The sequence below is a fragment of the Aythya marila genome (assembly GCF_965140915.1).
Source record: "Aythya marila genome assembly, chromosome: 2".
Taxonomy (NCBI): Eukaryota; Metazoa; Chordata; class Aves; order Anseriformes; family Anatidae; genus Aythya; species Aythya marila.
Window position 1 is genome coordinate 62,070,073 of NC_139043.1, and position 23,858 is coordinate 62,093,930.

A 23,858-nucleotide genomic window follows, 5' to 3' on the forward strand; every position below is an offset into this window, starting at 1 on the left:
CTACTTCATATAATTTATTTTTTTTCCCTAACTGAGCCTGTTTTCTTTCAGGGTGGCAGGACACAGTGCATCCAGGAAGTCTGCCCCATTCTCTCATGTCCCCAGCACCTCAGTCACATTCCTGCCGGACAGTGTTGCCCCAAATGCTTAGGTGAGTGTTTGCCTTCTTGGGAATTTTGTAACTACTGTAATTTATTTCTGCACAGCATATCTTATATTTCACAATACTGGTAAATCCTGAGAGGTGAAATAAACAGTTTTGCTCAGTGGAGTGTCTAATTTACAGTTTTAAAGAGGTACTCAGGGTCCGTGTGTAGGGTTGTGATGGATGGTAGCAAGCAGCTCTAGAAGACCATTTGAGCACAGGCCTGTTGGCTTACTTATAGAGACAACATAGAGATATTTCCCACCTTCATTACACATGCTTTTGAAGGAGGTTGAAGCGGGAGGAAATGTTTCATTGGAATTTGCCACAAAAGAAAAGGCCTCACCCTGTCAGATTTTTATTTGAATGTACATTTGCATTCTTGGTTTTGAGGAAATGCAGGTCAAAGGGAACTTCTATGTTGGAGTTGCATTCTTAGAGGTTGTTGTCAGAGGGGCCAGGGACCTAAGTCTACCTCACTGTTGCCTTCTTAAGGTGGAATCACAGTTTCAGCCAGAGTATTTTCAATTACATCTTTCCAACACATTTCAAAAGAGTAAGTCAGAGATCTCTGAGCAGGGCTAGTTCTTCCAAGTCATGCCAGTAAGTGCAGCGACTTCTGAGAGTCCTTGTTTTGCTTGCATCATTTCCACCGATCCACAGGTTAACGTTCCTCAGCATGTGACCCTCTAGTTCATAAACAAGGATCACTTACATTTTACCACATAAATTAGGTTTAATTTGGCATTTGAGGTTATAAGTGTTTTTTATTTTTGTAGATTTTTAGAATTGATAATTCCCTGTTCTTCAACAGATACTTTTTGTCATTTTGGCTATATACTCGCTACCATCTGAAGTCTGTTTCTGGGTCTGGATTAAGGGTACAGGGAGCTCTGGCTTTGAAGGCAGTGAACCACAGAGAGTTCCAGTTTCTCAGAATACCTAACATTTTCGACTGCTTGAAACAAACCTTTCTGATCTGAGCATTCATAAACCAGCTTTGATTTTTGACTGCTTCATGGGAATTTTTCTACAGATTTTTTCCCTCACTTAGAAATATCTATAAATGAATTCACTAATAATAATTCTTTCCATTTTATGCAGTCATCACTCTGAAGCATGTCAGATACCTGTGAATAGATAATGTCTATTCACAGTGAAGTGTTGAAAGTTCTGGAGCCAAGGTAGAGCCGAAGGATGCATAGCAAATGTCACAGCAGTAGGGAAGGAGAAACGTTTTCATGGATGCTGAGGCATGGTTTTTAAAATATCATGTGGAGGACCTCCCTGCAATTGAATTCCTGATACTTAGCATATATAGCTTAGAAGAATGTTGTTGACTCCACTGGGACTTGAATTATTAGTTTAGCTAGTGGTTATGAGCCAGCAAAGCTGACCATTAAGCCAATATCTGCACCACCACATCTTTTTAAGGGGTAGGTCCTTTGTCATTGTTTTTTTTAACCAACTATTTGAACTTGGTTGGCCACCCAGAATTGCTTTGGGTGGTTTGTAAGGCATGGCAACGCAGTGTGAGAGAGAGATGGACTTTTGTTCTCTTGGTGATCGAAGTTATTTGATGGAAGTCTTCATCCCACATAAGGCACCAGAATTGTTGTTACAGATGGGGGTATGGCTCAGATTTGCCTATAAGTGGAGCATGGATGTGGAACAGTTCCTTTTAGGGCTACTAAGCATTCTCAACTGATTTCATGTGTTAGTCCTAAAAGAAAAATTAAGCCTTTGCAAAAGAACGCACGATCACTAAAAGGAAGGTTGGTTGTACAAGCGCAGATTAGTCCATGGTAAAGAATTTACAACCAAGATATGTTTATATTGTGTCTAATTGAACAACAGCAATTATTTCTTGACTTTTTCTTTAATAGTCATTTTCACATTAAGATTTGTAAAATCTCAAGGGTAATCCAATGGATTTTGCTGTGTGCTTATTCTTCTGTTCACTTATTTCTTGGAGGGAACTGGAAGCCTGTTATTTTAAGCTGTTCTACTTTTATCAAGACATTGAAAAAGGAAGGGATTACAAATTGGAACACAGGGACAAATTTTAGTGATCCCAGCTTCCAAGACTTGGCGGTTTGAGAGCTAAACTATTGGCCTAGTATAGTACTTAGTGACTTGTATGTACTTACAGTGACCATTCACTACCTTGAAACTGATGCCTATTTAACATCAGACCTCAGAAATGATAAGCTGTGAGACTGGCAGCCACTTGTAAAAGAACTTACTAGTTAGCTTGCACCAGAACTAAACAGAGGAAGGTATTCAAACACAGAAAGATAAGTAAAGTGATTTTGTACAGTTTTTGTAAAAAGCTCATGTTTATGTATCATAATGGTCACTTATTTAAAGTAACTTATTTGGAAAGAAGCTGAGGAACAGGAGAAACTTGTAGAACCACCGAATGTTCTGCAACTTTGATTTCAAAGTGCTTGCAGAATTGAAGCCAAGTGCAAGGTCCTGCATCTGGGTTGAGGCAATCCCAAGCACATACAGAGGTTGGGCAGAGAATGGATTAAAAACAGCCCTAGGGAGAAGGACTTGCAGGTATTGGATGATGAGAAGCTTGACATGAGTTGGAAACGTGCACTTGCAGCCCAGAAAGCCAACCATATCCTGGGCTGTATCAAAAGAAGAGTGGCCAGCAGGTGGAGGGAGGTGATTGTCCTCCTCTTCTCTGCTTTTATGAAATCCCACTTGGAGTACAACATTCATCTCTGGGGCCCACAGCGCAAGAAGGATGTGGAAGTATTAGAACAAGTCCAGGGGAGGGCCATGAAGATGATCAAGAGGCTGGAGAACCTTTTCTATGAAGACAGGCTGAGAGAGTTGGGGTTGTTCAGCCTGGAGAGGAGAAGGCTCCAGGGAGAACTTACAGCAGTCTTCAAGTACCTAAAGGGGCAGGGTACTCAAAGGTACTGGAAAGATGGGGAGAGACTCTGTCAGAGAGTATGGTGATAGGACAAGGGGTAATGGCTTTAAACTAAAAGAGGGTAAATTTAGATTAGATATAAGGAGGAAATTCTTTACTATGGGGATGGTAAAGCTCTGGCAGAGGTTGCCCACAGAAGCTGTGGATGCGCCCTCTCTGGAAGTGTTCAAGGCCAGGTTGTATGGGACTTTGGGCAACCTGATTTAGTAGGTGGCATCCCTGCCCATGGCAGGGAAGTTGGAACTAGGTGAGTTTTAAGGTCCTTTCCAACCCAAACCATTCTATAATTCTATGATTTCAGGACTTTGGGAAGGATTTGATACTGATGCTACCTTCCCTCCAAACCTTAGTGCTTCAAACCTTGCTTCACTCTCATGTAGCCCAATTTTTTAATAGATTATGGAATATAAATATTTTGTGCTGCCCCATTCTGCTTGTAAACTGTGCAAATGTCTGTATTTCTTGCAACTATGTCCCAACATGGTACACCAAGCTTTTGTAATGAGACTGGGCAATACATGATTTTTTGCACCAGTGAATTGGTTTAGTTTGGCTGCTGTGAACCCTTGAGGTAGATATGTTAAAACCAGCTTAGGCTGCATTATTTGATAAGTTATTACATTAAGTTAAAGACTGTTTAAATGAGTTTAAGTGTACCTTAAGAGTTCGCAGTGCTTACTTTTTATTCATGTAGCTGCACTGTGTGCTTTATGATGAGAAGAAGAAAGATTTTTCCAATATAAACATGCCATAAATCATATTTATATTCCCTCACAGTAAAATATGTACAGATGAATGTGTGCTATAAGAACAGTGAACTGTTAAAAGTACATATTTTTTCACACCAAAATGGAAACACATAGCAGATGACACATTGCAGATGAATTTGGTCTGGTGACAATAAGCTTGTTGACAATATGGCATCTTTTCAACCACATTCTGTTTCTATTATTGTTTATTTATATTCAGGACAGAGGAAAGTGTTTGACCTCCCATTTGGAAGCTGCCTCTTTCACAGCAACGTGTATGATAATGGGTCCTCATTTATTTATGACAACTGCACAATGTGTACATGCAAGGTAGGTCCACAGTGCGTTAGTATTGTGTGCTGCTGGTTGTCTGGCTTGGCAGTAATTTGTAGGGTTGAGAAACTGTAAACCTAGATACTGTTCTGCTTTGGTATCTTGTGTAGTCCTTGAGAGTTAGGTCCGAAGAGCACTTGTAGTTTTGCTAGGAAAGTACAGAAAGCTATGGACTACCTCAGCTGAGACATAATATCTGTCTGTGTGATGCAAAATGAAGTTACTCAGATTATGTGCCCCTCTTTGAATTTGCATTATGCTGAAAGAGGAGTTAACTCAGTACATGGTGAGTTAACACATCACTGCTGAGTGGCAGTGATTATTTTAATTTCTCTAGCATGACTGTGATCATATGCACTTTTGCGCCTACGCACAGAAAATGTGAAGTGTCACAAAGTTCAGATTTTGCATGCAAGCAGAGTGCAAGCTGGACTTTAGTTTAACAGACTGTGGATGATTCCCTTAATCCATTAAATTATTTGTATTTTCTCTGAACTGACCTGTTCAGTTCAAAGGCATTTTGGGTCAAACTTGGTTGGATGCAATGACTGAGCAAGCAGAAATGTTATAGTAAGGATACGTAGGGACAGAAACACCTTGGTGGTGACTTCATGATTTACTTTTGTCCTTACCCAGGACTCAACAGTGATATGTAAGAAGAGGTGCTTACTTCCTGGAGAATGCAATAAAAGCAAAGACCATTGCTGCAAGGAATGTATCTCCTATATCTTTCCTGACGAAGAGAAAGTGTGCAAGTTTGGTAATAAAATATTCCAGGTAAAGTTTCAGGTGTGGCTCAAGAATAGATGGCATTGTAACATCTCTACAACATGTTTACTGTAAATTAGTGTTGTGGCTTGCTTCGTAGCAGAATTCTTACCAGCCTGGTTGATGATACAACTCAGAAGCAAAGCACAGCAAAAAAAGCCCTTTGCTTTTTTTTTTTTTTTCTTTTTTTTTTTTCTTTATTTTTTTCTTTTTTTTTTCTGAGTCTCTGTAAATTTTGTGGATACACAGCAGTTAAGATTAGTTCCTCCTTGATGTGATGTGGTGTCTCTCTCTCTGAACATGGAGATTCAAGCTGCTGTTTACATCTCTTACTGAAAATGCATTACCAACAAGTAATGCATTTTTAGTACGAGAGTTATGCTCTGCTTTCTCAAGCAAATGCTGATATTTTTGAGTGTAGATATTTTAAGGTATTTTTGAGTGGTATATGGGCTCTATCTGCTGAGCCAAAGAGTCTCTCTTCCACAGCTGAGCAACAGGAGCTATGCAAAGTTCATCTTGGCTGAAAGTTACTCATCTAGATTTACTACATTTCACAGCTCTGCTAAGGACAGCACCCCTGACATCTCATATTGGGATAGCCATGTAATAACTGTTACCTACTGCACTCTCACCCAATGTTTCCAAATCACAAGGGATTTCCTGCAAAACACTTCTCACATTGCTGAGACCCTGTATGTTTTTTCAAGTGGTGCAGATTTTTTTTAACGCTGTGTCAGAAAAAGATTCTGTCACCTTATGGGCCATCTGTGAGTTAAGAGACCCTTGAATCAGATCAAATGTTAAATCCCATGTGAATACTTGGTTTGCTCAGCCAGAATTGCTTCCCATTTATTCCATCTTTTGTGTACATAGCTGAAGTGTTTATTCTGGAAATTGCATGCGAACTTACTGTATGCTGAGAATATACTGAATCTGATTGGAACCTTCACACTGGTGCTATTGTGCTTCAGGAACAAATGCCAGCTTCTTAGGCACCCAAATAAAATATTCTGCTTCTTGTGAAGATTTTATTATATTACTAAGCACTATATAGAGTAAGAAAAAATAGAGTGAGTACATCCATTTCTGGCCTCATGTACAAAAAGGTAAATCCAGTGTAACTCTCTTGAAGTTAATGGTCTAATACTGATAGAATGGGCACAGGTTCATTGAGAATCTGGGCAGTTTTCCTTTTAGATTAGAGCTATGTCCTTTCCAGTCCAAAAATGTCTGTGAAACAAAAATCAGGGCAGCTACATGCAGTTAGTAGTGATATATTCTGTTACCATAGCAGATGCTTGTAAAGTGGTCATTAGAGGTTCACAAGAATGCGTGCTGTCTCTGAAACACCAGGCAGTCTTAGCATGGTGGGGACACAAAGGATAGGGGAAAGACAGCCTTTAACTGTGCATGCTGAACTGAATAAGTTAGGTTCTGTGGCATTTCAGTTATAGTCTGTTTTTCTCTCTGGTCAGAATGTGGTGTTGAGGTGGGCACATAATTGTTCACAGCTGTCTGGTTGGATTGCCTGTTCTCTGTTCCTGTCAGGTCTATCCTCACCCTTCCTTCACAGCAGGCCGGTAAACAGAAAACATGCACATTTTGGCTCTACGCAGGCTAGCATAAGACTGTAAGTGGGTGAGACAGAATGTTTTAGGAACCACACTTGGCAAATGCAACACTGTGTAGAAACAAGCCAGGGCAATTCCACAAGCAGTCTTTCCCAAGCAAGTGGGAATAAGACCATATTTTGCTCTGCACTTAATACTTTAAGAGCCATAGACTGTCTTACCTGCTATGCTTTTGAGGAGTTCAGCACTGTATCTCTTCTAAACATTTTCAGATGTTTAGCAGATCAAGTGTCTGTGAAAGTGCTGTAAGTAATCGAAATTAGAATTCATTATTCAACCATTCCTGCCCTAAGCCAAAATGATGCTGCATCTGGGAATAAATTCACTGTATGCTGACATCTTCACAGAATCACAGAATTTCTAGGTTGGAAGAGACCTCAAGATCATCGAGTCCAACCTCTGACCTAACGCTAACAATCCCCACTAAACCATATCCCTAAGCTCTACATCTAAACATCTTTTAAAGACTTCCAGGGATGGTGACTCCACCACTTCCCTGGGCAGCCTGTTCCAGTGTCTATCAACCCTTTCGGTAAAGAAGTTCTTCCTAACATCTAACCTAAAACTCTCCTGGCGCAACTTTATCCCATTCCCCCTTGTCCTGTCACCAGGCACGTGGGAGAACAGACCAACCCCCACCTCACTACAGCCTCCTTTAAGGTACCTGTAGAGAGCAATAAGGTCGCCCCTGAGCCTCCTTTTCTCCAGGCTGAACAAGCCCAGCTCCCTCAGCCGCTCCTCGTAGGACTTGTTCTCCAGGCCCCTCACCAGCTTCGTCGCCCTTCTCTGGACCCGCTCAAGCACCTCGATGTCCTTCTTGTAGCGAGGGGCCCAAAACTGAACACAGTACTCGAGGTGTGGCCTCACCAGAGCCGAGTACAGGGGGACGATCACCTCCCTAGCCCTGCTGGTCACACTGTTTCTGATACAAGCCAGGATGCCGTTGGCCTTCTTGGCCACCTGAGCACACTGCTGGCTCATATTCAGCCGACTATCCACCACCACTCCCAGGTCCTTCTCTGCCTGGCAGCTCTCCAACCACTCATCTCCCAGCCTGTAGCTCTGCTTGGGGTTGTTGCGCCCCAGGTGGAGGACCCGGCACTTGGCCTTGTTAAACTTCATGCAGTTGACCTCAGCCCATCGGTGCAGCCTATCCAGATCCTCCTGCAGAGCCTTCCTACCCTCGAGCAGATCAACACACGCACCTAGCTTGGTGTCATCTGCAAACTTACTGAGGGTGCACTCAATGCCCTCATCCAGATCATTGATGAAGATATTAAAGAGGACCGGCCCCAGCACCGAGCCCTGGGGAACGCCACTAGTGACTGGCCTCCAACTGGACTTGACTCCATTTACCATGACTCTTTGGGCCCGGCTATCCAGCCAGTTTCTAACCCAACGAAGCATGCGCCAGTCCAAGCCAAGAGCAGCCAGTTTCTTGAGGAGAATGCTGTGGGAGATGGTGTCAAAAGCCTTGCTGAAGTCAAGGTAGACCACATCCACAGCCTTTCCCTCATCCACCCAGCGTGTCACTTTGTCATAGAAGGAGATCAGGTTCGTCAAGCAGGATCTGCCTTTCATAAACCCATGCTGACTGGGCCTGATCGCCTGCTTGCCCTGCAAGTGCTGCGTGATGACTCTCAGGAGGATCTGCTCCATGAGCTTCCCTGGCACTGAGGTCAAACTGACAGGCCTGTAGTTTCCTGGGTCTGCCCTCCGGCCCTTCTTGTAGATGGGCGTCACATTTGCTAGCCGCTGGTCAACTGGGACCTCCCCCGATAGCCAGGACTGCTGATAAATGATGGATAGTGGCTTGAATCTTAATCAAATGCTTTCACGTGCAACATCTTAAAGATGTCACTCAACCGAATGAATCAGGTTTTTCTAATTATGTCAGCTTAAATGAAAATTTGTGATAGGTGTGATCACATCTCAGGCACATACTGGAGAGAAAACAATGCAAATGATCAGAACGCTGATGGAAAATGCAAATATGATTTGGTTAGCTTTGGAAAAATGAATTTTTTGACCTGGAAGGCTGAAGTGAACAAAACCCCACTGAATTTGATCTTTGTCTTTAATATAACTGGGTGTGGCTACACACCTCAAAATAATTTAGACTAAACAATGACACAATGCCAACAGGGAAAGCTATCCTTTCTTGTGCAATGATACATTACTGAAATAGCTTCCTGTTGCCACCCCAGCTGATACTATATCATGTTGCCTCTTGCAGGATGGAGAGATGTGGTCCTCCGTGAACTGCACCATCTGTGCTTGTGTGAAAGGCAAGACAGAGTGTCGCAAGAAGCAGTGCATTCCAGTCAGCAGCTGTCCTCAAGTGAGTTTTTTAAAAAATGGCTTTCTTCTCTCTCTCTCTTTTTTTTTTTTTTTTTTTTCCCACCACCATTATCTTTTCCAGTGTTTCTTAGAAGGGTGTGCATTGCAGTGGAGCATGCAGATTGGAAAGGAGGGATCCTCTGGCATGTTAATTTAGGCTGGTGTTTTCCAAGTGTGCTATTGCTAGTATGAATAAGGGCTTTTTACCTCTGTCCTTGCTCTGCAAACTCTATGCTCTTTTTCTCCTCCTTTCTCTTTCTCTGTCCCAAGTTACCCGCACTGGAACATCTCTTTCAGATATATTTAATAGTTTTGTAGAGTGGTGAGATGACTGTGTTAATATATGAAGAGCATGCAGATTCTTAAGGGAAGTCACAAGAGGTTGTTGCACTTGCTTTTCTCAGTGCATGTGAGGCATGATACTTGGTTAGACATGTAAATTAGGCAAGGCAAAGCAAAGCAAATGATTTCAATCAAACTATGTAGTTTCCTCTGAGATTGCAGCCTAAATATTTTTCATTTGAAAGTCTGGAGTGAACCCAGAGTGTGGTGTAATTATAACTTAATTGCTTCAAAAATTAGCATTACTTGAAACCTTGAGCTAAAGTCAGCTTTTGTTTCTTGGATTTCCATCACTGACAAATTACTTTGTTTTAATGGACCAAGCTTTCAGAAGAGGGAGCTCTAAATAGCACCTCATGTAGGGGCAGATCTTTGAACAGCTCTGCAGAAGAGAGAGCCAAGTCATTAGCATTACACCTTCTCAGTGTTTCCTTCTCCATCCTGGAAGCCAGCAGGGAAAATATGAGTCACAGACATCTAGGTATAAAATTTTAAATGACAAACTCTAGTTTGTAAAATTTTATATGTGTGAACTTTTGACAGCCAGAAGCTGTGATAGAATAGAGAGCCTGTACCTTGGTGCTCCTGTTTCTGCTGTGCCAGTGGGCTGTAGGAATTATGTTTGCATCCTCAGAAGACGGGACAGCCTTTTCCTGTCATTCTGGCATTCACTGCAGAGGGCAGTTCTGTTAATAGGCCTCATATAAGATATTGTACAGATCCTCGGAAGTGTGAAATAAGGGGCTTTTCTTCTGGGAACCTGTTGAAGCCCATGGTAATCAGGCTTGCTTGCTTTGAGCCATTCACAGGATAAGCAGGAGGTGAGAGCTTGGACCCTTCAGGTCTTCTCAAATTCTTTGTAGTTGAACCTGGCCCACACTGCATCTCATTTATATTTTCCCCATACTGATGCATTTCAAACAATTAAGATGCTTCTGAGATGAAATAACTAATTTGGCTTAATTTAATTCTTAAGTGAAATACACCACTTCAGCCTTACCCACATATATAAATTTAAGCATTGAGGTGATCAGCTGAAGTGGCTTCTGTAAATAAATGAACCGCCTTACTGTTCATGGCCAGCCAGTGAAAACAGTCGTGGATAAAAATTCACCATCTGCAGTCCTGTGGGACTGTAGCTGACTGATGTACCAACTGACTGGCCGTTACGTGATCTGCTCCAAGGTTAATTTCTGAACTGTCCTAAACCTCAGAGTTGAGTCTTCAGACGAGGTCCAGTTCCTCATGGCTGAAAATACCAGCTTTGTTATCCTGCAGCACCCTTCCCTCTAGCATCTAACCAGTCAGCCTGCTTTCTGTCTTAAAATGGAGTCTATAGCTAGCTGCATGAGAGCCCACCCTCGTCCACAGGTACAAGCAATGTTTCTGCTCTTTCAAGCCACATTGGAAAGACAAGTAGGAGAAGGAATGTAAACTCTAGAGTGAGATTTATTTTCCTATTCCAAGTGGGTACCACCTTCACTAATTTTAAAGCAAATAATATATGCTAATGGATTTAAATCTTTCACTTTTCATCTGTGCTGCGCTCTCTTTGATGAGATATTCTGTCACAAATCTATAAACATTAATTAAACACACCACATCATTCAAGATAAAGATATACTAGTGATTCTGATACTGAAAGTCTCTATATCATACTGCTAACTCTGAAAACTGTAGGGGTGTGAAGTCCATTTTTTTTTCTCTCTTCCTGAGATTTCTGGCAGTATGCACTCTCTATCGTCCATTGAAGTCTGCTGTGGAATAAAATACTGTCCCTTAGGGTGCCAGGCCACATAAGGTTATCTCATTAGAATTGTGTTATGATACACAATTGAAAGTGAAAGTATTGAAGATCCAATAATAACTTACAATATCGTTCCTTAAGTGCTTTACTATGCAGTCTTAATACACTTTACATGATTATTTTTTTTTCTGTGATGGAGTATTATTTAATTTATCAATATAGATTTTAGCCAATTATTTCTAGAAAGGATAAGTTTCAAAGTGGCAGTTGTGCAAAAGTTTCCAATACTGTGCAACCAGTCGTATTATTCAATCTATTGGTGGCAGGCTGCCATACTTTCAGAGACTGTTTCTGCCATTTCTTTCATTTTCTTTGTAGGGCTAGGCACATTTTCCATTCCTTTTATTCTTCTCTTTTGGAGCTTCTTTTTTGGAGTTTAATTCTGTATCAGTAATTACAGGAAGTGTCTTTATTAGCTTCCTTTCATCTGCAGTGAAGGCAATATATCTCTGGCAAATTCAATCCCTCCTGTCATATTTATAGTAAAATCAGTCCTTCTTGAGCTTCTAGTGAGCCCTGTGGCTTATGGTTCCTGTTTTTGGCTCTTCGACAATTGGCTCCACATTGGTATTCCCTCTCTGTTACCTGGAGCGTCAGCCTTCAAGGTGCAGTACATGATGGCTCCCATCCAGCAATACTATTAAGCATGTGTCCAGTCCTGCTGAAGACCCTCTGTATCTGCTTTGAACACATGCTTGAATACTTTGTAGAAAGGGAGTAATCTCAACACTTAGCAAGACTGAATTTCAGATCTTCTTTAGTCTTACCTAATTTTCTATTCACTTGTCCTACCCCTGCTCCAGCCTCCCTTTTTCCTTGTGCCTTCTCCCTTACAATTATCCATCATTATCATTTTCCTTCTTTCCTCTTCTCCTTATGCATTTGCATTCTCCACTAATAATGCCAGCCTGTGGTAATGGTCACTGGTCACGGACATCTCTTTTTGTACTTCCAAAGGAAAGCCTGATGAATTTTGCACCATATAGACTTTTCTGAGCTCCAAGGCTGTGCAAAAGTTAATAGAATTAAATTCATGGCATGTGAAGACATTTGCAGAGTTAGATTTTGTGGGTAAATTTTGAACCCGTGAACTTAAAGTGAGTTGAAAATTTATTCAGAACACGTTCTCCCATCTCTAGCACAGACAGCATTTAATGTTATACACATCTGTTATTATTACAAACAAAAAGTTGCTGTTTTTACTCTTGTGCCAAACGAGGCACAAAAAAACAACAGCTGTTGCTATTGCACAACCAAATAACCCCCTCAATTAGTCTTGCCTTAAAAAAATAAAAATAAAAAAGGCAACAAAAAACAAAAACAAACAAAACAAAACAAAACAAAACAAAAAAACACAAAGCCTCAGACATAAAATTGAAAACCTCATGAAAAAAAAGAAGAAAAATCCCAGAAAATAAATAGACTCAAATGTGGTCTGCTTATAAATATTCTTAGGGAAAAATGGGATCACATCACTTAGCCCACTCCTAAGGGAACCCTCAATGCTAATGAACTCTTGCAGCACATGTTAGTAATAATGGGTTTCCTTATTCTACAAGACAAAAACAGGATCTTGGGCCAACATGGTGGCTCAAGTAACCAGCCTCAGCAGGCTGCCTTGGAGATTCCAATTTCACTTGAATTCTTGCCACTTCCAGCTTAGCTGATGATTTCAACTCCTTTATTGGAACAGAGAGGTAAGACTATGGTGTGCGGTGTGTGGCATTCATCTGCATGTCTTCCATTAGTGCATACTAGTGCTGCCCAGCTCCATAGTTCTCTGCAGTTTTAACAGTTCTTCCTTAGAGGGGGTTTGTCCTAGCAGGTGCTTGAAAGGTCTTTTTGTTGCAGCCTGGTCCTCAGTGCTCTTTTCTCTGAGGCCTGGTGGTCACATGAATGTAAGCATTGCCTGTATGCCATTGAAACTCAAATCCAACTCTCTTCTCAAGTCCAGAGATGCCTCAAATTTATTCTCTTCATGTGCAGTTGTACATTCAAGGTCAAGCTTACACTGACTCCTGTGCCCTCACAACGATGCCTCAAGCACACTAATCAGTGGGACATAATTTCTCCCCATGTATAAAATCAAAACTTGGGAGCAGTGTTAGCAGGAAGCAACGCAGTAACGCATGTCGTCTATGCCCACTTCTCGCTCTCCACACAGACCAGCCACCCATTCCTTGCCTGTCTTCACGAACTTTTCTTCACAACTGAGTGTGTTTGGAGCAAAGAATATCACAGCTCCATTTGCTCACACTTTCTGGCCACTCCTTGTTCGCCTGCTTGGTGGGGACCAGAAGCAGTGGTCACACAAAAGGGACTTCCTCTGTGTTCAACTGCTATTGGACTGAAGAGTTGGTGCTGGGGAGCACTGCAGCTCCATATGCTTCTTCCTTCCCCGTACGGGAATGTGGGTGAGCTCCAATATCACCATAAGTTCTGTTATAACCCCTGCCAGTTTTTGCTTGGAAAAACACATCGTTCAGTCTGAAATTTTCCAGGCCTATCCTCTGACTTGATGGTTAGCTTTTGGGAGTGTAAGTAAAATCAGAGAGAACATCTTTTAATTCAAGGAAGACTGAAAAGGAGCATGAATGCATGTACACAGAGTCATGATTCCTACTTATAGCCAGCTTTGTGTAAGACACAACTATAAATAAAATTGGCCTGGGTACAGTGGTAAATAAAGACTCGAGATTTTTTTCCATGTTACTATGATTAGACTAAATTGTTTGCTTTTAGATGTTGCATGCCCTTGGATTTATGCCCATTTGTTTCATCAGGGAACTCGGTCCATGATTGGTAATATGATCTGGTAAGAGGTACCACAAGATTTAGCCATGAAAGAAATCTGGCCAAACTAGATCTCTACCATTGCCTCCTTCCTTCCTTTGTTCCTGTAGGAAGATGAATGATCTCAAGGCATGGGAGAGTGTGGATGTGTGTGGGGTGCAGATTGCCTAAGTGTGGAGGATGTGCATAGGAAATGTTTGTATTTTGGGAAGTGGGGGAAAAGGTAGTGATCTTGGTAAGCAAATGACTAGTCTCCTTTTAGATATCTGTGAACACAAGTCCAAAGTTCTCTCACTCTCTCTAAAGAGAAAAGTGGTAACAGAGAACCCTTTTAGTATTTCATTTCTTGTAAGACTGCCAGGAAGCTCTTTGAATAGTTATGTCTGTTTTTAGCACCTGATATTTGAAGCTGTAACCAGGACATTGAGTTCAAACACAACTTGAACTATTTTCAAAGGCTTATCAAGCCTTACAACATAACAGTCATTGCTCCAAAAACTCTTTCATTAAATGAGCCTGTCTTTCTCCCAATTAGGGTAAAATCCTGAACAGAAAAGGATGCTGTCCTATTTGCACTGAAAGTAAGTTCTTTCTTCACATTTTTTAAATTCTTTTTTTATTCTTTCAGAGAAAATTAATATCTTAGAAATAAGTTTGCTTTTCTGCCTTCTTTTAGATGTGGCTAAAGGGCAGGTGGCTATTGCTGGCTACAGAGTTTGTCTCCTATAAATCTGTGAATTTTAAATAAAATGCCCCAAAAAAGGACTTAATTTCATTTTTCTCCCAAATGACACTATTTGTACTAAATCTGAAGTGTTACTCTTTGAAGGACACAGTTAGCCTGTAAAATTTGTAGGTAAAAAGCAGTGTGTATAGAGACATACTTTTTAGGACCAAATGACTTTTATACCTGTAAATTACATCCTAGCTATGCAAGAGAGGAGAAAGAGGAAGTATAATCCAAGAGTACATAAAATACAAAACTTTTGTGGGTGATTTGTAAGAGTTTTTTGTTGTAGTGGTTTGTTGTTGTTCGTTTTTAAAAAAAGGCAGTCTGGGGCAGCAATGGAAAGAACAGTAGGAAGCTGGCCTTCTGTCTGTGTAATGTTTAGCTCCACTATCACCTTTTTGTTCCTTTACTCTTCACTTCAGGCATGAACATTTTACAATCAGCAAAGCACTTATGCAAGCAGTTATCTTTAAGCTTGTCCTATTTAAGTCAACAGGGAGACCTGTCTTCACTGAAGTTATCAGGATACCTTTATGTATTTCCTTCAGGACACATTTAAGTATTTTACCAAGTAGGGACAGACTGCTAAAATGGGGCTTTATGATTTATAGGAAAGCCTCTGAAAAAAGAAATAGGTTTTTAAGGAGAATGTTTCCTATTCTTTTGTCTAAAGTCAAATTGTTTTTGCTCATCAGCTCAATTGGATTGCACAAATTTTATATACTAAATACTTCTTTTTCCATTCTGCTCCTCAATTATTTCTGAACTTATAATTTGTAATAAAATAAATCCGGCATGCAAGACATTAGTATCAAAATGAAATGAAATCCAAATTTATCAGAAATGCTTGAAATAAAGAATACCAAGCAGAGGGAGAAATGAAAGAGGATTCAACTGAGTAGCAGCATTTATATATGCTTAGTTTCAAGGGTGATGCAATAGTCATAGACCTCTGCTCAAACATGACATGTCATTAGTGTCACAAATTTATTGATCACTGTCTTGCCTCTGTTCTTATGTTTCAGTCCCATTTAGCCTTTCTCGTGTGTTCTTTTGTAACATGAGTAGTTTACTGTGAGAGTGAGGTAAACAGTGAGGATGGTTCTTCCCTCAAAGCTCCTCTACTGTAAGGGGTTAAAAAGAAGAGAGTAAGATGATTCCTTCAGAAATGCTGCTAGAGAATGATAACTTGTGATAATTTTTTTTTAAGAGGAAAAGGGGCATAAAATACATTTGTTTGAAGTAAAAACAACTAATCTAGGAACCAGGTAACCTTAGAGTCAGAAATTCTTAATGATATAAGAAGAGAATGGCCATGATTGTAAGGCATTTGAAATTAAGGGCAGAGTGTCAACTGCCAGCAGAATATGTGAAATTTGCATACCTGCTGTGAATGAAATGGCAGGTGTTTGATGTTACTTAAAGAGCAGTTGTTTTTGCCATGGAAAAGTGTGTAAAGAGAGAGAAATCTTAGGGAAAGCATAGGAATTTGGACTCTGCTTCAGCAGCCATAAACACACCTCTCCCATTCACCTGCCTGGATCCAAGCTGTGTGAGGAAACAGTAATCCTTCCTGATATTTGGGAATCTAAGTACAGAGAAATGGACATGGCTGTAGTTTCAAGGAGTCTTGACAGTTGGAGGTCTGCAGGCCAACCTCCTGCTCAAAATGGTGTCAGCACTGGACGCAGACCAGGATGCTCAGCCAGGTTTTTAGAATTTCCAAGAATGGAGATGCCACAACCTCTCTGGGCATACTGTTCTAAAGTTTGACCATCTCATGGTAAAATTTTATTCTTTATGTCAAGTTCCTTTTTTTCCAAATTACAACCATTGTTGCTTGTCTGTCTGCCATGCATCTCCACAAGGAGTCTGGCTTTGTCTTCTCAGTAACTTCCTTGTAGGTACTGACAGACTACTCTTAGGTCTCCCAAAGCTTTCAGGCTACTAAAAAAACCTGTTCCCTTAGGCTCTCCTTATGGGACTTGTCTATGTTGCACTGGCTCTGTGTAAAACTGGGAGACACATTGCACTGTCCTGCAGTGGCATGCTGCTCTGTTGTGCATGATTTTTTTCTTTTTTTGGAGAGGAGTCTCACTGTGGACTCATTAGTATTTGGAGGAAGACTAATGCTGAACTGATTCTAAGATTTTATCATTATAAGGTCATTCCCAACTTTTATTAGGTAATGTAACCAAAAAACTTAAATATCCAGTGTAATAGAGCAGTGGTAGTCGACAGTGTTATTACAGTTGCCATTTGCAAAGAACTCATTCCATCTTTGTGCCAGAAGTGCTGTAAATCTCATCACAACATTTTGACAGGCAAAAGGTAAAATCATAAGTATTTCAGTGATGATCACCATCTCAGTCCACTCATTAGAACCTTTGCCAATTGAGTCCATTTCTGATAAGACGCACTTGCATAGTCCTTTTCCTCACCCACCCACTCAGCTGATTCTCTCTCCATATATTAACACACCAGACGTTTTTGGCGGTCCAGCAGATATTAATTTTCCAAAGTAAAAACAACATAGGAGGTACAAGAACATACTGTACACAGGAGAGCTTTGAGTACAGTTTAAATGCAGCCAATTTCTATGAAGTGGGTCAAAAACAGTCACGTTGTTAAAGGATACACTTTAAACTGAAAAAAAAAAAAAAAAAAAAAAAAGAAAGAAAGTAAATCAAAAGATTATTTTTCAAAGCAGTTTGTTGCAGAGAGAAAAAGTACCTCGTCTCCACAAAGGCTAGAGAGTCCCTTTTGTCTACTGTTGCTGAAGTTAACTATGGTTAGTTTTGGCATGTTGCTGTTTAAGCTCCATGGCTGGTGTAGTTATCACTAATTAAACACAGTGGTCATACCAGTGGAAAATTCAACAGTTTAGTTTATCCTGCTGTAAAAATGTAATGAAATGTACTCTTTTGGGCTTGATCTAGAAAAATCACCACTGACGTCAATTCCATAAATTAGTAATCCTGTGCTAGACCAAGGTCATTTTCATATTAAAAAAAGAAAACATTAAACCTGAGTTCAAATAATATTAGCAGATGGCTCTCAACTCTAGACAAAGATGGGAATTTACAGCAAAGACTAAATCTTTGTTCTTGACAATGAAGAATTGATAGCCTTTGCTGAAATTATGGCATGCAGTATGAAAGCTTTCTATTGTGATCACGTAGGTATATTTTAATTATGATCAGTAATCCTGACGCAGTCATACCTAAGTCATTGTGAAGTTTAAAGAAAAGTTTTTTCAAAGTGTACTGCAGTCATCCAGGTCTAGCAGTACATATGTTTGATTTTGCAGTAAACACCTTTTTTTGGGGCAGAAACTTTTGTGCATTAGTAATCATTCAGCAGCTTTTTTAATTGATGAAATGTTGTATGGAACTAAGCCAAACTCAAGAGGATTTGGACCCAGCCAACCAGCCTTAGGACTAAAAAGTTGGTTGTTTCACCTTTTCCTGCATACATATCAATATATTGTTTTGTTTTGTTTTGTTTTAATTTTATATTTTATTTATTTTTTTATTTGAGAAATACTGAAAATTTGATGACTTCTCTAAACAACAATTTAAAAAGGTTAAAAAAAGACAAGATTATGCTTTGTAGGTACCTATGAAAGTAGGGATCAGGACTACCAGACACGCAGATTTTTGTAGGGCCTGTTTCTTGTGTTAATTCCTTGCCATGGATAAATACATCAACAAAAAGACTGTAATTGTTTATTCATATTGGAATGAAATTCATAATTTACCTCCTCAGCCATTTCAGCCGTGACAGTCTACTGTATAAATATGTATTTGGACAAATTGGAATAGCTATTTTATTTATTAAATAGACCATAAAGGCTCCTGTGGAGTTTTTGACACCACACCTTGTAATGTGTATTATATCAAGCTGTACTATGCAGCAGTTATGAGGAAAGTACTCCATGGCTTTTTTTTTTTTTTTTTTTTTTTTTTTTAAAGAAAAGCTAATGAAATTCTATTATGCATGTTCTGTAGCTAGTTTTCAAAAGTTAATAATGAGTTCTGTTTGATTTAGGGCTTAATTCAACATATGGGCTAATTGCATTCAAAGTTTCATTTTATTTTTTAAAAGCTGGGTTCTTTTTGAATTATAGATGTGCAACCAGAACACCCATAACTGGTAAACTTCTATTTTTTCCTCCCTCTCCTTACTTAGAAAGTGTCCAAAACAATTTTAGTTATAATTTAAAGTGTATTTTTCTTGGCCACTCTTAACTAGCTACAAGCCCAGAAGAGTGTGACCAGACATCTGGACATCTTGGACTTCAATTGACTGCTCTGATGTCCTGAAAAAATAAAGCAAGCTATTCCACGAGCACCAGAGCTAACAGAGCCTGCTTTCCTATGGATTTGTGTCCCATTTCCTTTATATCCCAACAAATAATAAACCCAGCTAGAAACAATATATCCTGTGGCTGCTCTGGAGCTGCAAGTGTGCTAATTGGCCAGCCAATATGCTCATGCTCTTTGGCTGGTCAGGATGTGTGTGCTGACTGTCTGGCCTCCACCAAACAGTGCATATATTTAGCCTTTCTATAAAGGCTAAATACTGTCTTGGGGGTGGGGGTTTTGACTGGAAGGCATAAAGGTACTTTCTGGCAACCACTTATTTCAATAAGTGATTCTTGCCTTTACTTAGCATACTACTTACTTGAACTTCATTGTCTTTATCCCTCTGGCAGATTTGGTTCAAACTGGCCAAAACAGGTTGTGATTTTTTGCACTTTTTTTTCTCCTTAAGAGAGCATGTTAAAACTTGAGGAGTGCTAAAATGAGCTTTTCTTTGCTGTTGCTTTGTCAGCTTCCTGTTTTGTACAGGAAAAAACCTGTTTTCAAACCCTGTGCTCCTTGTCTACAGTTACCTTCCCAGTTACATTTTCTAATGAAAGTCAGTATTTCATTGAATAGGTCACATGATCTGTAGTATCCAAGAGCTGGCCAAGAGTTCCACAGTATTCACTTTAGCACCTAAATAACATTATTATGAGTTTGCAAGTAAGCTATAGATCCTTAGGTGGGAACTAAGCAAGCTGCATGACTCACACATGAAGACTGTCAAAAGGAAAAGTATGAAGTCCATATTTAGTTGTTTAAAAAACAAATGTGAAAACTGCCTTGTTCCTAGAAGTTTTTACAAAAGCCAGAAGCTTTGAAAACTGGTTTGGGAGCCTAAATATGGGATCTCTAAAAGCAGTTGAGAGGTGTTTGCAGGCAGCTACCAATAATGTTTAATCACAGTTGAGTGACTTAACTGCCTAAGGTGCTTTGGAAATCACAGCCTTCTAAACATAGCTCTGGGACTCTCCTTTTAAAAATCTCTGTCTTTCAGGGACAGAGAGGAAACATGGGTATATTTGCCTTCATACAAAAGTGTAATGTGTAGATGAGCAAAAGAAGGCATCAAAAACAATAAATGCCAGGTTCAAAACAATCAAGAGGCAGTGGCTTTTCATGCATTTTGCTCAAGGATGTTGTGGATGCTAAAAATATTTCTGGGTTCAAGGGGAGACTGGATAAATTCATGGAGAAAAACTCTATCAAATGTTACTAAATAAAGACAAACCACAACTAGCTCAGAAAGTCCCTAAGCTGAAAATAGTTGGAGGCTGGAAGAGTCTTAGGGGGAAGCATCAGATATAATTGCCCTCTTCTAACTCTGTCCTCAACAGCTGATAGAGACATGAGTATCTGCAATAAGTTGGCAAGAATTTACTGTAGGAAAAGAGGGGAGGATCCTCTTTTCCAAACCACCCACAATCCTCTGCCTCATTAGCACAAGCTAGCAAAACACACTCTCCTGTCTTGCGGAGCTTAGCTTTGGAGGTGCAGTGATACCTCTCCCTCCATTACATCTCAACAGAGAAGCAAGTTACACAGTTACACATAATACTAACTACAGACCTGGTGCTTCCAATAGATTTCAAAAACAGCCAAGCAGAAAGGCTGGCTTGTTTCAAAAGAAAAAAAAAATAAAAGGGGGGTGGGGGGGGATGCGGAGGCAAACCATAAAACATGATGTGATTGAAACCCTCTCAGAAGGAAATAAACAACAACCCAAAACCTAAAAATGACTGGAATGCTTTTCACGTTGTCTGACTTTTGCAGTCTTTTTACACCCTGTATTTAAGGTTTCTTTTGAGGCCAGACAGTTTTTCTTACTGACAGTCCCTGAGTTATCACACGCACTCTTGCAGGATGTGGAATTTTTTTTAAGAAACTCACAATTTTAGTAAACTTTTCAAGAATGTTTTACACAGAGATATCAGAGAATCAATTACTTGGGCTGTTTTGGTAAATTTTCCCTCCTCCGCTTTCTTGTCTATTGAAGAAAACAGCAATGCTTGGATCAGACATTTAGCTATCCAATCCAAAATACATTCTTTTTTATTTTAACTGCACTGCATCAAGTTGACATATGATGTGACATGATGTAACATAACATAAAACAACATTACTCTGCATAACACGTTGGAAATTAAAAATAAATATTTCCTTTGGATCCCATTGGTACTATCAATTTTACTTGCACATCTCTAAATTATGTTTGTTCCTCTCATGTCTTGCCTCTTAGCCACTTCTAGGTGAAGAACTGCCCTCCCTCTCCCAGCATGTTGGGTAATAACGCATATAACATCTCCACATTCTTGTCCTGTAGAAATGCAGATAAAAAGCAGTTCTTGTCTCTGAAATTTTCACTGGCATTTGGGCTGGTTTTGTGGTGATAGTTTCCCTGTTTTCAGAAAGATGGTTTTCTTGTTTTCATAAAAGTTTTTGTTATGCTTAAGGCAAAACTAAAACCTTAAAAAAAATGAAATAGGAGCTGAGAAGGTAATAAAGTGTATCTTAATATTCATTGTGCAGATAATTACATGATTATATAAGGAAATCAGAAACATATTAGCATGATTTAGTTGCAGTGAAGTCATATGGTCTGTATATAAAATCTAGATTTCATTTTCCTGTTGGTAGAAATTACACTGGTGATTAAAAACTCTATGGTTTCTTTCATTTGAAGCTTCAAATTTATGGAGAAATATCAATCAATTAATTGTTTTATGGACTTTGGAAAGTAGTTATTAATATTCTTATTAGTAACAATGGGAAAAGGAGACTCACAAAAGGGCATGTTTTTAGAAGAACTCTCTTATCTAAGCATTTTGATTTTCTGGCTGTGGTTTCCAGGGGTGTTGGTCAAATGGGGTTCATTTTGAGTTGGAGCTGTCAGCATGACGTCTTTGAAAAATTGCAACTCTTTTTCCCTGGTAGCCAAACATAGTAATGATGCCAAGAATAGTTTTTGGCTTAACTGAAGACTTAATGAGAAAGCAGGGGTGTGGCAAGTACAAATCTCAGGTACCAGCTCTGTGATGGTACTGTACTGTGCAGTGAGGAAGACTGGGGTTAGACTTTAAGACCTTACAGTAAAAGCAACTAAGAGTTGCAGGAGGTGGCTGTGGAGTTTCTGTTACGACTGCTCTATAAGACCAGATTAGATAAACATCTATCAGGAACAACATAGGTATAGTTGATTCTGTATTACAGCTGGAAAAGGGAGAGGTGCTATTTCCTGAGGGCCCCTTCAGCCCCATCTTCTATAGGTATCCCTGGATGGCAGCTGCTTTAGCATAGCACTTTGACTAGACTAAACAGACCTGCTGAGAAAGGTGTATTGCTTAGTCAGAGCCATGTTACACTCCATCATAGAAATTCTCTCTTCTCCATAACATCCATGCCTCTTCTTTTTTTTTTTTTTTTTTTTTGTAGACATGATTTTTTTTTTTTCCAGCTAACAAATAGTATCCTCTGTTACTCTCCACTCCTTTAGTTTGTTAGTTTTTTTTTTTAGTTTATTTTTGTTTTTATTTTGATTGGTGCTGTTCTCGGCTGTCTGATTACTGAGTCAATTTTTATTTTTATTGCATCAAGCTCTCCCCTTAAAACATGCATCATCTTTCAGAAGCAGCCTAAGCCCATGGGTATTCAGCTGGCAGCAGCAGTGTACAGTTTGTCATGAGATGACTTCTTCCAGGAACAGCAGCAACGAGGTGTGGTTAGGACCCATTGTTATACCCAAAGGCTGAAATGCAAATAAATTTGCTGCTCTTCTTGATTGCTAAGCAATTCAGTCAGTTGCTGGGTAAATGCAGGGTAACTCAGCATCTTTGACATGAGTGTGGACAAGTTCTGCCTTTAGGAACTGTGGCATCTCTGACCAGTATACAGCTGCAAACATCACTAAGACATCTCCCTCTGTTTGTAACAATGCAAATGACTGGTAGAGATACCATGCCCTTAGATAGTCATAGCATCATGCTATTCATGTATGACTGGCTTTTAGTTGGTAATATGAGAACAGTAACTACTGAAAGTCAGCTGTGTATGAACAGCATACATGATAGCCTGTAATATTTTAAAAGGTAGTGTAGTAAATGATCACATTTCATTGGTGATAGGGCTTTCAGCTGCTTAATGCTGGTACTACAAAGAATTTGGAAAAATTCTGTATGTATGTACAATGTTATATGTAATATGTTAACATGTAATATATATACACTATTTATATGTGTGCCTATGTAAAATACGGACAGAGTAAGGTCCTGCTGAAATGGTTTGATTAATCTTAATTTGGGGGAATCACCCTTGCCTATCTGGGGACGTTCAAACTAAACATGAAAAATACACATATGATGTTTTGAATTCTGCTTTTGTGAACGAAGGCTTTGCTCCCACAACAAAACTTAAGGTTGGGAGTTCATTCCAGGTGAATTTAACCATCTGAGAGAAATGCCTTTAGTCTGAGCTATTTGTCTGAGCTCCCAGAGCAGGCAGCAGAAAGAGACAGGCTCCTCCAGAGAGCAACTCCCCAGATATTAAAAGAGATGTCTAAAACTGGCGAGGTGAAAGACATTCCAGTTGTGTCTGCTTCTCTCTGTCAGTGAGAGGAGGTTGGATGAATTGCTCAGAGAAGATGCTTCATGCTTGGAAAGCTGGAGCGAGCTTGGAAGGTTCCCATCACACATGTCCAGAGATATGTGGACTCAGCAAGGTCCAGGGCTTTGCCTACTCTGACATCATGAGTCAGGCTTGCATTTTCTAGAAATTAAATAATTTGAACAATCTCACAGGCATTTTAACAACTTAAGCTGTTTGGGTGGCATGTTGTGTTTAAGGGATGGACACAGAGTTTGGAAGATTTGTCTTTGGTACCTACCTACAGGTTAGCCTTCCCATG

The 23,858-nt window shown here is 39.8% G+C and overlaps 1 protein-coding gene across 2 annotated transcripts in view; it reads left to right on the top strand.

Moving 5' to 3' along the window:
- Positions 1–23,858, top strand: part of BMPER (BMP binding endothelial regulator) — a 155,398-nt gene that overhangs the window by 75,587 nt on the left and 55,953 nt on the right. For both annotated transcript variants that reach the window (XM_082752317.1, XM_082752318.1), the window contains exons 7-11: positions 52–151; positions 4,065–4,174; positions 4,814–4,954; positions 8,816–8,920; positions 14,397–14,442. In XM_082752317.1, the coding sequence (XP_082608443.1) occupies positions 52–151; positions 4,065–4,174; positions 4,814–4,954; positions 8,816–8,920; positions 14,397–14,442 (502 nt within the window). The remainder of the gene's footprint in view (positions 1–51; positions 152–4,064; positions 4,175–4,813; positions 4,955–8,815; positions 8,921–14,396; positions 14,443–23,858) is intronic.